This window comes from Ranitomeya imitator, chromosome 7 (assembly GCF_032444005.1).
Source record: "Ranitomeya imitator isolate aRanImi1 chromosome 7, aRanImi1.pri, whole genome shotgun sequence".
NCBI lineage: Eukaryota > Metazoa > Chordata > Amphibia > Anura > Dendrobatidae > Ranitomeya > Ranitomeya imitator.
In genome coordinates this window covers 6,334,649-6,353,185 of record NC_091288.1, presented here as the reverse complement: position 1 = coordinate 6,353,185, position 18,537 = coordinate 6,334,649, and the positions used below count along the sequence as shown (strand labels likewise).

At 45.5% G+C, this 18,537-nt stretch overlaps 1 protein-coding gene across 2 annotated transcripts in view; it reads right to left on the bottom strand.

Annotated features, from left to right (window-relative positions):
• ADCY5 (adenylate cyclase 5) overlaps window positions 1-18,537 on the bottom strand; it is a 144,604-nt gene that overhangs the window by 42,544 nt on the left and 83,523 nt on the right. The window contains exons 3-5 of one of the 2 annotated variants that reach the window (XM_069732603.1): window positions 18,226-18,347; window positions 4,613-4,724; window positions 2,950-3,077 (exon numbers count right to left, since the gene is read on the bottom strand). In XM_069732603.1, the coding sequence (XP_069588704.1) occupies window positions 2,950-3,077; window positions 4,613-4,724; window positions 18,226-18,347 (362 nt within the window). The remainder of the gene's footprint in view (window positions 1-2,949; window positions 3,078-4,612; window positions 4,725-18,225; window positions 18,348-18,537) is intronic. The other variant, XM_069732604.1, reaches the window with a different exon arrangement.

Here is an 18,537-nt window from a genome sequence, read left to right as displayed (position 1 = left end):
GCAGCCATGTATACCAGGATGGTGGAATGGGGCCATGTATACCAGGATGGTGGAATGGGGCCATGTATACCAGGATGGTGGAATGCGGCCATGTATACCAGGATGGTGGAATGCGGCCATGTATACCAGGGTGGTGGAATGGGGCCATGTATACCAGGATGGTGGAATGGTGCCATGTATACCAGGATGGTGGAATGCGGCCATGTATACCAGGATGGGGGGATGGGGCCATGTATACCAAGATGGGGGGATGGGGCCATGTATACCAGGATGGTGGAATGGGGCCATGTATACCAGGATGCTGGAATGGGGCCATGTATACCAGGATGGTGGAATGGGGCCATGTATACCAGGATGGTGGAATGGGGCCGTGTATACCAGGATGGGGAGATGGGGCCATGTATACCAGGATGGTGGAATGGGGCCATGTAAACCAGGATGGTGGAATGGGGCCATGTATACCAGGATGGGGGGATGGGGCCATGTACACCAGGATGGTGGAATGGGGCCATGTATACCAGGATGGTGGAATGGGGCCGTGTATACCAGGATGGTGGAATGGGGCCATGTATACCAGGGTGGTGGAATGGGGCCGTGTATACCAGGATGGTGGAATGGGGCCATATATACCAGGATGGTGGAATGGGGCCGTGTATACCAGGATGGGGGAATGGGGCCATGTATACCAGGATGGTGGAATGGGGCCATGTATACCAGGATGGTGGAATGGGGCTATGTATACCAGGATGGTGGAATGGGGCCATGTATACCAGGATGGTGGAAAGTGGCCGTGTATACCAGGATGGTGGAATGGGGCCATGTATACCAGGGTGGTGGAATGGGGCCATGTATACCAGGGTGGTGGAATGGGGCCGTGTATACCAGGATGGTGGAATGCGGCCATGTATACCAGGATGGTGGAATGCGGCCATGTATACCAGGATGGTGGAATGGGACCATGTATACCAGGATGGTGGAATGGGGCCATGTATACCAGGATGGTGGAATGGGGCCATGTATACCAGGATGGTGGAAAGTGGCCATGTATACCAGGATGGTGGAATGGGGCCATGTATACCAGGATGGTGGAATGGGGCCATGTATACCAGGATGGTGGAATGGGGCCATGTATACCAGGATGGTGGAATGGGCCCATATATACCAGGATGGTGGAATGGGGCCATGTATACCAGGATGGTGGAATGGGGCCATGTATACCAGGATGGTGGAATGGGGCCATGTATACCAGGATGGTGGAATGGGGCCATGTATACCAGGATGGTGGAATGGGGCCATGTATACCAGGATGGTGGAATGGGGCCATATATACCAGGATGGTGGAATGGGGCCGTGTATACCAGGATGGTGGAATGGGGCCGTGTATACCAGGATGGTGGAATGGGGCCGTGTATACCAGGATGGTGGAATGGGGCCATGTATACCAGGATGGTGGAATGGGGCCGTGTATACCAGGATGGTGGAATGGGGCCGTGTATACCAGGATGGTGGAATGGGGCCATGTATACCAGGATGGTGGAATGGGGCCATGTATACCAGGATGGTGGAATGGGGCCATGTATACCAGGATGGTGGAATGGGGCCGTGTATACCAGGATGGTGGAATGGGGCCATGTATACCAGGATGGTGGAATGGGGCCATGTATACCAGGATGGTGGAATGGGGCCATGTATACCAGGATGGTGGAATGGGGCCATGTATACCAGGATGGTGGAATGGGGCCATGTATACCAGGATGGGGATGGGGGACCATGTATACCTGGATGGGGACATATATATCAGGATGGGAGGAGGTATATATATGCATGGTGTGTGTCACAGTAAGTATGGAGAACAGAAAGAGGAGAAGAGAACTGTTTGAGGACTTGAGAACCAAAATCAATATCCAAAAGAAATCTAAGCTGTCCTGCAGGCTCAGGGGGCATCAGTGTCAGTATGAACTATCCGTCTATGTGTGATTTTCATGAAATGCTAAGCCAGGAGACCCAGAAGGACCCCACTTCTGACAGAGACATAAAAAAGCCAGACTGCAGTTTGCCAAAATGTACGTAAGCTAAAATCTTTCTGGGAAAGCATCTTGTGGACTGATGAGACCAAGATAGAGCTTTTTGGTAAAGCACATCATTCTCCTGTTTACTGAAAATGGAAACAGGCTTAAAAAGAAAAGAACCCAGTGCCTACAGTTAGATATGGTGGAGGGTTACAGAGTTTTTGGGGTTGTTTTGCTGCCTCTGGCACTGGGTGGCCTGATTGTCTGCAAAACATCATGAAATTGAAGATTACCAAAGGATTTTGGGTGGCAATGTAGCATCCAGTGTCAGAAAGATGGGTTTGAGTCCTAGGTCATGGGTCTTCCACCAGAACAATGACCTGACACATACGTCAAGAAGCCCAGAGAAATAGATTTTGTCGGCCCATTTTTAAGGTTTAGTGTGAAATTATGTCCATTTTCCCTTTTTCTCTATTTGTTGTGTTGTTCTAATACACACAAATAAAATAAACCTGTATAACAAAACATGGGGAAATGTAATAATGTTCTGGGAGAAATACTTTATTTTCTGGAACAATTTCCAGGGTTCCAACACTTGTGTCGCTGAATGAACTGTTTTGGGCTTTGATTCCCTTGAGTTTTAGAAAAGCAATAAAACTGCACCCGTTTAGACCAAACCACATTGGCTGTGTGAACGCTGCCTAATGCTTACGTGACAGCGTGAATCCTTACAGTGATACAAGTCTCCTGTACTGACACATTGTAGCAAACCTCCAGACCTGCAGATTTACACCGTTGATGTGTGTTTCTCAACAATTGTGTGCACTGATACAATGTAGCAGACCCTCTCCTGTGAAATAATATTAAGGCGGGATATTAGCCTCTGGATTTAAACAAGAATCTAACTGAAGCAGAGTCCCTGCAGCAGCGGCATACTCACGAGATCGCCTCGATCATATCCAGGCCCATCTCCACACAGCAGTGGGCATGGTCAGCGCGAGCTTCCGGCAGCCCCGACACGCAGTAATAGCAGTCGCCCAGGATCTTGATCCGCAGACAGTGGTTCTCCTGCAAAAAGCGAGTCCGAGAAAAATGATGAGGACTCCGCCGAACTCCAGCCACGACTGGCACTGTGCCCTGCTGCTGACGGCATGGACCAGGGGCACTGGAGGGGCACAGCTCTACTCTGACTACAGGCACGTATGGCCCATATAGAAGGGATGGAGCGAAGACGTAGAGCTCGGTTCTGGGCAGAGTTCATACAATCTACTATATAATTGCCTAAGGGTCACTTCCGTCTGTCTGTCACGGTTATTCATTCACTGATTGGTCTCGCCAGCTGCCTGTCATGGCTGCCGCGACCAATCAGCGATGGTCACAGTCCGGAAGAAAATGGCCGCTCCTTCCTCCCCGCAGTCACTGCCTGTCGCCCGCATACACCCCTCCGGTCACCGCTAACACAGGGTTAATGCCGGTGGTAAAGGACCGCGTTATGCCGCGGTTAACGCACTCCGTTACCGCTGCTATTAACCCTGTGTGTCCCCAACTTTTTACTATTGACGCTGCCTATGCGGCATCAAGAGTAAAAAATGTAATGTTAAAAATAATAATAAACAAACAAACCTGCTATACTCACCCTCCGTAGTCGCTCACGCCAGCCGCCATCTTCCGTTGCAGGTTCCGGTGGCAAAGATGGTATGGGAGAAGGACCTGCCATGACGTCACTGTCATGTGACCGCGATGTCATCACAGATCCTGCGCTCATACCGACCCTGGGACCGGAAGCTGCCGTGGACTACAAGGGGCCCTCGGAAAGGTGAGTATATGTTTATTTTTTAACCTGTGACAAACCTGGCTGGGCAATATACTACGTGGCTGGGCAATATACTACGTGGCTGGCCAATATACTACGTGGCTGGGCAATATACTGCGTGGCTGGGCAATATACTGCGTGGCTGGGCAATATACTACGTGACTGAGCAATATACTACGTGGCTGGGCAATATACTACGTGGCTGGGCAATATACTACGTGGCTGGGCAATATACTACGTGGCTGGGCAATATACTGCGTGGCTGGGCAATATACTACGTGGCTGAGCAATATACTACGTGGCTGGGCAATATACTACGTGGCTGGGCAATATACTGCGTGGCTGGGCAATATACTACGTGACTGAGCAATATACTACGTGGCTGGGCAATATACTACGTGGCTGGGCAATATACTACGTGGCTGGGCAATATACTACGTGGCTGGGCAATATACTGCGTGGCTGGGCAATATACTACGTGGCTGAGCAATATACTACGTGGCTGGGCAATATACTACGTGGCTGGGCAATATACTACGTGGCTGGGCAATATACTACGTAGCTGGGCAATATACTACGTGACTGGGCAATATACTACGTGGCTGGGCAATATACTGCGTGGCTGGGCAATATACTACGTGACTCTGTGCTGTATACTCCATCACTGGGCAATATACTACGTGACTGGGCAATATACTACGTGGCTGGGCAATATACTACGTGGACATGCATATTCTAGAATACCCGATGGATTAGAATCGGGCCACCATCTAGTTTCATATAAACTCACAGCCGCCAGTTTATCGAATCGGGCAAAGAGTTCATTCAGCGTCATGACAAGTTCCTGCGCGGTGCACTGTGAGGCGAGGCTGGTGAAGCCCTCAATGTCCGCAAAGAGGATACTGGAAAATAAAAGAGAAAGGATGAGAGTGATACAGAATATATACAATGTAGCAAATCCAGAGACGTCACCACAGCCAGCCAATCACAAGCCAGCATCTATCACCACAAATTACAGATTACGGTATATACAAAAATATTTAGAATGGAGAGTCCTCAGTGGTTGATACCTTTTAATGGTGAACTGAAAAGATGGTAACAGCCATTAAAAGGTATCAACCACTGAGGACTCTCCATTCTAAATATTTTTGTATCTACTGGCGAACACGGTACCAAGATATACCGTATATCTTTCCTGCATCATAGATAATATACAATGATAACAGGTCAAGAAGGACCCGGACTACACACTGTCCGAACTTTGACCAATTCAGCTGATATTTTCTAGAGTAAGCACTATTATAGTAGTTATATTCTTGTACATAGGGGGCAGTATTATAGTAGTTATATTCTTGTACATAGGAGCAGTATTATAGTAGTTATATTCTTGCATATAGGAGCAGTATTATAGTAGTTATATTCTTGTACATAGGAGCAGTATTATAGTAGTTATATTCTTGCATATAGGAGCAGTATTATAGTAGTTATATTCTTGTACATAGGAGCAGTATTATAGTAGTTATATTCTTGTACATAGGAGGCAGTATTATAGTAGTTATATTCTTGTACATAGGAGCAGTATTACAGTAGTTATATTCTTGTACATAGGGGCAGTATTATAGTAGTTATATTCTTGTACATAGGAGCAGTATTATAGTAGTTATATTCCTGTACATAGGGGCAATATTATAGTAGTTATATTCCTGTACATAGGGGCAGTATTATAGTAGTTATATTCTTGTACATAGGGGCAGTATTATAGTAGTTATATTCTTGTACATAGGGGGCAGTATTATAGTAGTTATATTCCTGTACATAGGGGCAGTATTATAGTAGTTATATTCTTGTACATAGGAGCAGTATTATAGTAGTTATATTCTTGTACATAGGAGCAGTATTATAGTAGTTATATTCTTGTATATAGGGGCAGTATTATAGTAGTTATATTCTTGTACATAGGGGGCAGTATTATAGTAGTTATATTCCTGTACATAGGGGCAGTATTATAGTAGCTATATTCTTGTACATAGGAGCAGTATTATAGTAGTTATATTCTTGTACATAGGGGCAGTATTATAGTAGCTATATTCTTGTACATAGGAGGCAGTATTATAGTAGTTATATTCTTGTACATAGGAGCAGTATTATAGTAGTTATATTCTTGTACATAGGAGCAGTATTATAGTAGTTATATTCTTGTACATAGGGGGCAGTATTATAGTAGTTATATTCTTGTACATAGGGGGCAGTATTATAGTAGTTATATTCTTGTACATAGGAGCAGTATTATAGTAGTTATATTCTTGTACATAGGAGCAGTATTATAGTAGTTATATTCTTGTACATAGGAGCAGTATTATAGTAGTTATATTCTTGTACATAGGAGCAGTATTATAGTAGTTATATTCTTGTACATAGGGGGCAGTATTATAGTAGTTATATTCTTGTACATAGGAGCAGTATTATAGTAGTTATATTTTTGTACATAGGAGCAGTATTATAGTAGTTATATTCTTGTACATAGGAGCAGCATTATAGTAGTTATATTCTTGTACATAGGAGCAGTATTATAGTAGTTATGTTCTTGTACATAGGGGCAGTATTATAGTAGTTATATGCTTGTACATAGGGGCAGTATTATAGTAGTTATATTCTTGTACATAGGGGCAGTATTATAGTAGTTATATTCTTCTACATAGGAGCAGTATTATAGTAGTTATATTCTTGTACATAGGAGCAGTATTATAGTTATATTCATGTACATAGGGGCAGTATTATAGTAGTTATATTCTTGTACATAGGGGCAGTATTATAGTAGTTATATTCTTGTACATAGGGGCAGTATTATAGTAGTTATATTCTTGTACATAGGAACAGTATTATAGTAGTTATATTCTTGTACATAGGAGCAGTATTATAGTTATATTCATGTACATAGGGGCAGTATTATAGTAGTTCTATTCTTGTACATAGGGGCAGTATTATAGTAGTTATATTCTTGTACATAGGGGCAGTATTATAGTAGTTATATTCTTGTACATAGGGGCAGTATTATAGTAGTTATATTCTTGTATATAGGGGCAGTATTATAGTAGTTATATTCTTGTACATAGGGGGCAGTATTATAGTAGTTATATTCTTGTACATAGGGGGCAGTATTATAGTAGTTATATTCTTGTATATAGGGGCAGTATTATAGTAGTTATATTCTTGTACATAGGGGCAGTATTATAGTAGTTATATTCTTGTACATAGGGGGCAGTATTATAGTAATTATATTCTTGTACATAGGAGCAGTATTATAGTAGTGATATTCTTGTATATAGGGGCAGTATTATTGTAGTTATATTCTTGTACATAGGGGCAGTATTATAGTAGTTATATTCTTGTACATAGGGGCAGTATTATAGTAGTTATATTCTTGTACATAGGGGGCAGTATTATAGTAATTATATTCTTGTACATAGGAGCAGTATTATAGTATATTCTTGTACATAGGGGCAGTATTATAGTAGTTATATTCTTGTATATAGGGGCAGTATTATAGTAGTTATATTCTTGTACATAGCGGCAGTATTATAGTAGTTATATTCTTGTATATAGGGGCAGTATTATAGTAGTTATATTCTTGTACATAGCGGCAGTATTATAGTAGTTATATTCTTGTACATAGGAGCAGTATTATAGTATATTCTTGTACATAGGGGCAGTATTATAGTAGTTATATTCTTGTATATAGGGGCAGTATTATAGTAGTTATATTCTTGTACATAGCGGCAGTATTATAGTAGTTATATTCTTGTACATAGGGACAGTATTATAGTAGTTATATTCTTTTACATAGGGGCAGTATTATAGTAGTTATATTCTTGTATACAGAGACAGTATTATAGTGGTTATATTTTTGAATTTATGAAGAAGTGTTATACTACTTTTTTGACTATAGGGGGCGGTGTTACGTTAATTTTCTAGTATTTTACTGTAGAAATCATTAGTTCTGACATCTTATTGGAAGCAGAAACTTGGTTCTTGTCACATTGAATCTACCTGGTGAATGGGCCGGGGCACCTAAGCAGTGACCAGAATGGCTGCGTTGCTGCAGAACACCTGTGAAGGTTATGGGAACCTCATGTCTGAAGTTTACAATATATTAGACCTGATTGATCCCGGGTATACACACACACTGTATCTCTATTCAGGGTGGAGTTTTATCCCGAGCTGCAGTCCATGAATAGAAGGAAGCTGTGGAGGGGACGTCTGCAGTAATCGTGACGGAGTTTCCATTTACAGCTTGTGGTCATCACTCCGTGATGTATTTTATATTGGAGCTTAATAAACGGTCCGATCCCCTGGAGAAAGCGCACTGGAAACAGCAGGGGAGAAGCGGAGGTCGCCGGTGCCGGGATCGACCACATCGGTGTCTTTGCCTTTACTATGAAATATCCGACAGTAAGAATCATCCATCGCATCTCTATGGAAACTGAGGAGACGTCGCGCTCAGAAATCCTCGCACCAGGACTCACGCCGCCGCCGCCATGTTCTCCAGAGGTCGGATTGCAATAGGCAGAAATCTGACAATTCCACATGGACGACGAGAACTGGGAAATTACTGGTCCAGACATAGACATTTCAGGTCCAACCTCCAGTACCAAAGATAAGGGTGAGACAGGCCCAGACACAGGTGCTCAATCAACCAGAGCCTGGGGCAGGGCTGGTCGGGCAGTGTGGAGGTTGGACCTAAAATGTCTATGTCTGGACCTGGTCGGCCTTTATCTGCGCTTGCCCTTTCTGGCGCCATGGGAGTGATTCAGAAACGCTTCAGGTACAGTTTGCATTTAATGTGGTCTTAGTTAGTTAGTTAGTTAGTAAGTAAGGCCGAAAAAAGACATTTGTCCATCCAGTTCAGCCTATATTCCATCATAATAAATCCCCAGATCTACGTCCTTCTACAGAACCTAATAATTGTATGATACAATATTGTTCTGCTCCAGGAAGACATCCAGGCCTCTCTTGAACCCCTCGACTGAGTTCGCCATCACCACCTCCTCAGGCAAGCAATTCCAGATTCTCACTGCCCTAACAGTAAAGAATCCTCTTCTATGTTGGTGGAAAAACCTTCTCTCCTCCAGACGCAAAGAATGCCCCCTTGTGCCCGTCACCTTCCTTGGTATAAACAGATCCTCAGCGAGATATTTGTATTGTCCCCTTATATATTGTCTTGCTTTTAATACATTTAGGAAGCCGTAATGGAGCAGCGAATAAAAAAAACGTAGAGTAGGACTGCCCCATTATGAGAATGCCTTGGCGTGGTGGGGTGGCTCAAAGAATTGATCAATTGTTTGCTAAATGTCTCATTTATATACACTTAGAAATCAATACGTGCACTTTATGTATCGCGTTCTAACCATAAGCAGCGCTGGCTTCTCCCCTTTTATTTTAGTGCTGGAGTATAGCGGCTCTGGAGCTCATCCACATGTGCAGGAAGTGCTGGTATTTATCCAGAAGCGGCAGGAAGCTCATACTGAATGTGCCGGAGAGAACGTTACGCTCTGCTGTGCTCGTACAATGCACTGGACACTGGAAGTGTAAAAATACCGGAGGATTGTGTAACCTGGCTATTTATAGAGACCTGGAGGGAAAACCACAACATGGGGGGCAGTCACATGATCTCAGGACTAATAGCCCGCAATCACCAAAACATCAATAATAACCACCAGTAATCAATGAGCGCCAGGCAGAGAGGGGGGTACGTGGGGATGCATCCCACCTGTGTCAGTATTACAGGGGTCCTGCTCTGTGGACTGGTTGTAACACAATTCTCTCCATAAATTGGGATTGTAGAAGAAATGATCACTGGCCTAATAGTGTCTGACTGCAGGAAACAATGTCATCGTCCAGAGAAGACCCCGAAGGACCTCCAGGAAAAAGGATCACCAGTATGCAGAATATACACAAATAACCCGAATATGTAAGAATCGTATTTTCTTCCAGAGCTGCACTCACTATTCTGCTGGTGCAGTCACTCTGTACATACATTACATTACTGATCCTGAGTTACATCCTGTATTATACCCCAGAGCTGCACTCACTATTCTGCTGGTGCAGTCACTGTGTACACACATTACTGATCCTGAGTTACATCCTGTATTATACTCCAGAGCTGCACTCACTATTCTGCTGGTGTAGTCACTGTATAGATACATTACATTACTGATCCTGAGTTACATCCTGTATTATACTCCTGAGCTGCACTCACTATTCTGCTGGTGCAGTCACTATGTACATACATTACATTACTGATCCTGAGTTACATCCTGTATTATACTCCAGAGCTGCACTCACTATTCTGCTGGTGCAGTCACTGTGTACATACATTACATTACTGATCCTGAGCTACCTCCTGTATTATACTCCAGAGCAGCGCTCACTATTCTGCTGGTGCAGTCACTGTGTACATACATTACATTACTGATCCTGAGTTACATCCTGTATTATACCCCAGAGCTGCAATCACTATTCTGCTGGTGCAGTCACTGTGTACATACATTACATTACTGATCCTGTGTTACATCCTGTATTATACCCCAGAGCTGCACTCACTATTCTGCTGGTGCAGTCACTGTATAGATACATTACTGTTATGAACAGGTAATTCAGAACCACAATGGACCTTGAAGTTCAGAGCACACCAAGTGACCTGACATTTACCAAAAACATAGGACGAGCTCTGAGACGTGGAAACTCTGCTGACCGCAATCCCTAATCCTATCACACCACACTAGAGGTAGCCGTGGATTGCGCCTAACGCTCCCTATGCAACTCGGCACAGCCTGAGAAACTAACTAGCCCCGAAGATAGAAAAATAAGCCTACCTTGCCTCAGAGAAATTCCCCAAAGGAAAAGGCAGCCCCCCACATATAATGACTGTGAGTAAAGATGAAATACAAACACAGAGATGAAATAGATTTAGCAAAGTGAGGCCCGACTTACTGAATAGACCGAGGATAGGAAAGATAGCTTTGCGGTCAACACAAAAACCTACAAACAACCACGCAGAGGGGCAAAAAGACCCTCCGCACCGACTAACGGTACGGAGGTGCTCCCTCTGCGTCTCAGAGCTTCCAGCAAGCAAGAAAAACCAATATAGCAAGCTAGACAGAAAAAATAGCAACAAAAGTAACACAAGCAGAACTTAGCTTATGCAGGATAGACAGGCCACAGGAACGATAAATGAGGAAGCAAGACCAATACTAGAACATTGACTGGAGGCCAGGATCAAAGCACCAGGTGGAGTTAAATAGAGCAGCACCTAACGACTTAACCTCATCACCTGAGGAAGGAAACTCAGAAGCCGCAGTACCACTCTCATCCACCAAAGGAAGCTCATAGACAGAACCAGCCGAAGTACCACTCACGACCACAGGAGGGAGCTTGGCCACAGAATTCACAACAGTACCCCCCCCTTGAGGAGGGGTCACCGAACCCTCACCAGAGCCCCCAGGCCGACCAGGATGAGCCACATGAAAGGCACGAACCAGATCGGCAGCATGGACATCAGAGGCAAAGACCCAGGAATTATCTTCCTGACCATAACCTTTCCACTTAACCAGATACTGGAGTTTCCGTCTCGAAACACGAGAATCCAAAATCTTCTCCACTATATACTCCAATTCCCCTTCAACCAAAACCGGAGCAGGAGGATCAATAGATGGAACCACAGGTGCCATGTATCTCCGCAACAATGACCTATGGAACACGTTATGGATGGAAAAAGAAGCCGGAAGAGTCAAACGAAAAGACACAGGATTAAGAACCTCAGAAATCCTATATGGACCAATGAAACAAGGCTTAAATTTAGGAGAGGAAACCTTCATAGGAATATAACGAGATGACAACCAAACCAAATCCCCAACACGAAGTCGGGGACCCACACAGCGCCTGCGGTTAGCGAAACGTTGAGCCTTCTCCTGGGACAAAGTCAAATTGTCCACTACATGAGTCCAAATCTGCTGCAACCTATCCACCACAGTATCCACACCAGGACAGTCCGAAGACTCAACCTGCCCTGAAGAGAAACGAGGGTGGAACCCAGAATTGCAGAAAAACGGCGAAACCAAAGTAGCCGACCTGGCCCGATTATTAAGGGCGAACTCGGCCAAAGGCAAAAAGGACACCCAATCATAATGATCAGCAGAAACAAAACATCTCAGATATGTTTCCAAGGTCTGATTGGTTTGTTCAGTCTGGCCATTTGTCTGAGGATGGAAAGCCGAGGAAAAAGACAAATCAATGCCGATCCTAGCACAAAAGACTCGCCAAAACCTCGAAACAAACTGGGAACCTCTGTCAGAAACGATGTTCTCTGGAATGCCATGTAAACGAACCACATGCTGGAAAAACAATGGCACCAAATCAGAGGAGGAAGGCAATTTAGACAAGGGCACCAAATGGACCATCTTAGAGAAGCGATCACAAACCACCCAAATGACCGACATTCTTTGAGAGACGGGGAGATCCGAAATAAAATCCATAGAGATATGCGTCCAAGGCCTCTTCGGGACCGGCAAGGGCAAAAGCAACCCACTGGCATGAGAACAGCAGGGCTTAGCCCGAGCACAAATCCCACAGGACTGCACAAAAGAACGCACATCCCGCGACAGAGACGGCCACCAAAAGGATCTAGCCACCAAATCTCTGGTACCAAAGATTCCAGGATGACCAGCCAACACCGAACAATGAACCTCAGAGATAACTTTATTCGTCCACCTATCAGGGACAAACAGTTTCTCCGCTGGGCAACGGTCAGGTCTCCTGAGATTTTTGCAGCACCCGCCGCAAATCAGGGGAGATGGCAGACACAATTACTCCCTCTTTGAGAATACCCGCCGGCTCAGGCAAACCCGGAGAATCGGGCACAAAACTCCTAGACAGGGCATCCGCCTTCACATTTTTAGAGCCCGGAAGGTACGAAACCACAAAGTCAAAACGGGAGAAAAACAGCGACCAACGAGCCTGTCTAGGATTCAACCGTTTGGCAGACTCGAGATAAGTCAAGTTTTTGTGATCAGTCAAGACCACCACGCGATGCTTAGCTCCTTCAAGCCAATGACGCCACTCCTCGAATGCCCACTTCATGGCTAGCAACTCTCGATTGCCAACATCATAATTTCGCTCAGCAGGCGAAAACTTCCTGGAAAAGAAGGCGCATGGTTTCATCACCGAGCAATCAGAACTTCTCTGCGACAAAACAGCCCCTGCTCCAATTTCAGAAGCATCAACCTCGACCTGGAACGGAAGCGAAACATCTGGTTGGCACAACACAGGGGCAGAAGAAAAACGACGCTTCAAGTCCTGAAAAGCTTCCACAGCAGCAGAAGACCAATTGACCACATCAGCACCCTTCTTGGTTAAATCAGTCAACGGTTTAGCAATGCTAGAGAAATTATTGATGAAGTGACGATAAAAATTAGCAAAGCCCAGGAACTTCTGCAGACTCTTCAGGGATGTTGGCTGAGTCCAATCATAAATGGCCTGAACTTTAACAGGGTCCACCTCGATAGTAGAAGGAGAAAAAATGAACCCCAAAAATGAAACCTTCTGAACACCAAAGAGACACTTTGACCCCTTCACAAACAAAGAATTAGCACGCAGGACCTGGAACACCATTCTGACCTGCTTCACATGAGACTCCCAATCATCCGAGAAGACCAAAATATCATCCAAGTATACAATCAGGAATTTATCCAGGTACTCTCGGAAGATGTCATGCATAAAGGACTGAAACACTGATGGAGCATTAGAAAGCCCGAATGGCATAACCAGGTACTCAAAATGGCCTTCGGGCGTATTAAATGCTGTTTTCCATTCATCGCCCCGTTTAATACGCACAAGATTATACGCACCACGAAGATCTATCTTGGTGAACCAACTAGCCCCCTTAATCCGAGCAAACAAATCAGACAGCAGCGGCAAGGGGTACTGAAATTTGACCGTAATTTTATTTAGAAGGTGGTAATCAATACAAGGTCTCAGCGAACTATCCTTCTTGGCCACAAAAAAGAACCCTGCTCCCAATGGCGACGATGACAGGCAAATATGACCCTTCTCCAAAGACTCCTTCACGTAACTCCGCATAGCGGCGTGCTCAGGTACATATAAATTAAACAGTCGACCCTTAGGAAACTTACTACCAGGAATCAAATCGATAGCACAATCACAATCCCTATGCGGAGGTAGGGCATTGGACTTGGGCTCATCGAATACATCCCGGTAATCAGACAAGAACTCTGGGACCTCAGAAGGGGTGGATGATGAGATAGACAGAAATGGAACATCACCATGTACCCCCTGACAACTCCAGCTGGACACAGACATGGATTTCCAATCTAATACTGGGTTATGGACTTGTAGCCATGGCAACCCCAACACGACCACATCATGCAGATTATGCAACACCAGAAAGCGAATATCCTCCTGGTGCGCAGGAGCCATGCACATGGTCAGCTGGGTCCAGTACTGAGGTTTATTCTTGGCCAAAGGCGTAGCATCAATTCCTCTCAATGGAATAAGACACTGCAAGGGCTCCAAGACAAACCCACAGCGCCTGGCATACTCCAAGTCCATCAAATTCAGAGCAGCGCCTGAATCCACAAATGCCATGACAGAATAAGATGACAAAGAGCAGATCAAGGTAACGGACAGAAGAAATTTCGACTGTACCGTACCAATGGTGGCAGACTTAGCGAACCGCTTAGTGCGCTTAGGACAATCGGAGATAGCATGAGTGGAATCACCACAGTAGAAACACAGCCCATTCTGACGTCTGTGTTCTTGCCGTTCAACTCTGGTCAAAGTCCTATCGCACTGCATAGGCTCAGGTTTATGCTCAGATAATACCGCCAAATGGTGCACAGATTTACGCTCACGCAAGCGTCGACCGATCTGAATGGCCAAAGACATAGACTCATTTAGACCAGCAGGCATAGGAAATCCCACCATGACATCCTTAAGGGCTTCAGAGAGACCCTTTCTGAAAATAGCTGCCAGCGCACATTCATTCCACTGAGTGAGCACGGACCACTTTCTAAACTTCTGACAATAAATCTCTATCTCATCCTGACCCTGACACAGAGCCAGCAAACTTTTCCCTGCCTGATCCACCGAATTAGGTTCGTCGTACAGCAATCCGAGCGCCAGAAAAAACGCATCAATATTACATAATGCAGGATCTCCTGGCGCAAGAGAAAATGCCCAGTCTTGAGGGTCGCCACGTAATAAAGAAATAATGATCTTAACCTGTTGAACTGGGTCACCAGAGGAGCGGGGTTTCAAAGCCAGAAATAGTTTACAATTATTTTTAAAATTCAAAAACTTAGCTCTATCTCCAGAAAATAACTCAGGAATAGGAATTTTAGGTTCTAACATAGGATTCTGAACCACTAAATCTTGAATGTTCTGTACTCTTATAGTGAGATTATACATCAAAGAGGACAGACCCTGAATGTCCATGTCCACACCTGTGTTCTGAACCACCCTGATGTAAAGGGGAAAAGAAAGACAGAACACAGTGCAAAGAAAAAAAAATGGTCTCAGAACTTCTCTTTTCCCTCTATTGAGAAGCATTAGTACTTTTGGCCTCCAGTACTGTTTACTGTTGTGAATTCTGTGGCCAAGCTCCCTCCTGTGGTCGTGAGTGGTACTTCGGCTGGTTCTGTCAATGAGCTTCCTTTGGTGGATGAGAGTGGTACTGCGGCTTCTGAGTTTCCTTCCTCAGGTGATGAGGTTAAGTCGTTAGGTGCTGCTCTATTTAACTCCACCTGGTGCTTTGATCCTGGCCTCCAGTACTGTTATGAACAGGTAATTCAGAACCACAATGGACCTTGAAGTTCAGAGCACACCAAGTGACCTGACATTTACCAAAAACATAGGACGAGCTCTGAGACGTGGAAACTCTGCTGACCGCAATCCCTAATCCTATCACACCACACTAGAGGTAGCCGTGGATTGCGCCTAACGCTCCCTATGCAACTCGGCACAGCCTGAGAAACTAACTAGCCCCGAAGATAGAAAAATAAGCGTACCTTGCCTCAGAGAAATTCCCCAAAGGAAAAGGCAGCCCCCCACATATAATGACTGTGAGTAAAGATGAAATACAAACACAGAGATGAAATAGATTTAGCAAAGTGAGGCCCGACTTACTGAATAGACCGAGGATAGGAGAGATAGCTTTGCGGTCAACACAAAAACCTACAAACAACCACGCAGAGGGGCAAAAAGACCCTCCGCACCGACTAACGGTACGGAGGTTCTCCCTCTGCGTCTCAGAGCTTCCAGCAAGCAAGAAAAACCAATATAGCAAGCTAGACAGAAAAAATAGCAACAAAAGTAACACAAGCAGAACTTAGCTTATGCAGGATAGACAGGCCACGGGAACGATCCAGGAGGAAGCAAGACCAATACTAGAACATTGACTGGAGGCCAGGATCAAAGCACCAGGTGGAGTTAAATAGAGCAGCACCTAACGACTTAACCTCATCACCTGAGGAAGGAAACTCAGAAGCCGCAGTACCACTCTCATCCACAAAAGGAAGCTCATAGACAGAACCAGCCGAAGTACCACTCACGACCACAGGAGGGAGCTTGGCCACAGAATTCACAACACATTACATTACTGATCCTGAGTTACATCCTGTATTATACTCCAGAGCTGCACTCACTACTCTGCTGGTGCAATCACTGTGTACATACATTACATTACTGATCCTGAGTTACATCCTGTATTATACTCCAGAGCTGCACTCACTATTCTGCTGGTGCAGTCACTGTGTACATACATTATATTACTGATCCTGAGTTACATCCTGTATTATACCCCAGAGCTGCACTCACTATTCTGCTGGTGCAGTCACTGTGTACATACAGTACATTACTGATCCTGAGTTACATCCTGTATTATACTCCAGAGCTGCACTCACTATTCTGCTGGTGCAAACCACACCAAGTACAGGTTACCGCAGCATCTCAGCATCCTAACATGTGCACTTTCCCACCGCCTTGTTTCCATCTAGCTCCGCCCATCTCTTCTTTGATTGACAGCTCTGGCTTTATAGAGCTGAGAAGGACGTTGTATGAACACAAGCAGATGGGAGGTTGCACAGAGCTGTCCGGCCGCTATGATGCACTGAGCGGTGGGACTCGGATTGAACAGTCATTTTGTGCTGACAGAGGCCCATAAGAACTGAACTCTCCCCCCCAGGGCCATATACATAGCCTGGAGCAGCACCACACGGTAACAGATCTCCGTAAATCCTTGGTGGCCGGGAATCAGTCTCCACCGCCCCCTTGATCTATCACCTGTCCTGGTTGTGAGGTGGCGCTCCCTGTATCCTGCACCTCTGCAGACACATCTGATGGGGGTAGTAGTGCTTGGGATTGTGTCGCTCTTGTGCCCATCAGGCGGCGGATCTCTGGAGGAGCGGCGAGTGCTGCACCCAACAGGGACGGGGATCTGTACAACGACGGATCCGGGAGAGGCAGCAAGCACTGGGCTGCAGAGCTTACACAGCACCGAGCTCCGGCTGGGCAAAGCGTCTGCACCCAACACACGAAAGCTGCACCTTGTGGATCAAATAGCCCCCAAAATCATTACCCTACAGACCCCACAAAATGTCAACCACCAAATATAACCCCCATCCTCCTGCAGACCCTATAATCTCAGCATAACCCCCATCCTCCTGCAGACCCTATAATCTCAGTATAACCCTCATCCTCCTGCAGACCCTATAATCTCAGCATAACTCCCATCCTCCTGCAGACCCTATAATCTCGGTATAACCCCCATCCTCCTGTAGACCCTATAATCTCAGCATAACTCCCATCCTCCTGCAGACCCTAGAATCTCGGTATAACCCCCATCCTCCTGCAGACCCTAGAATCTCGGTATAACCCCCATCCTCCTGCAGACCCTATAATCTCAGCATAACTCGCATCCTCCTGCAGACCCTAGAATTTCGGTATAACCCCCATCCTCCTGCAGACCCTATAATCTCGGTATAACCCCCATCCTCCTGTAGACCCTATAATCTCAGCATAACCCCCATCCTCCTGCAGACCCTATAATCTCAGTATAACCACCATCCTCCTGTAGACCCTATAATCTCAGCATAACCCCCATCCTCCTGTAGACCCTATAATCTCAGTATAACCACCATCCTCCTGCAGACCCTATAATCTCAGTATAACCACCATCCTCCTGCAGACCCTATAATCTCAGTATAACCACCATCCTCCTGCAGACCCTATAATCTCAGTGTAACCCCCATCCTCCTGTAGACCCTATAATCTCGGTATAACCCCCATCCTCCTGTAGACCCTATAATCTGGGTATAACCCCCATCCTCCTACCTCACGTTGTCATGCTTCTGGATGTAGATTTTGTGGAACATCATGTCCTCCTGTTTGGCGTTGATATCGGCCTTCATCTCCATGGCCACATGGCGCGGCAGGACGGACAGCAAGAGCCGCTCCTGCAGCAAAGCAAAGGGTTAATAATGGGGACCTCCACATCGGACCATGGTCACACGGGGGCCGGCAGAAGACGGATTGTTCCTATGTAGAGCCGCCCCAAATGCTGCAGAATAGACAATGACAGACGTAACGCACAGAAACACGTGATTGGACGCAGCGGGTGAGAAGCCTGGATCTCCAGCCGAGCCG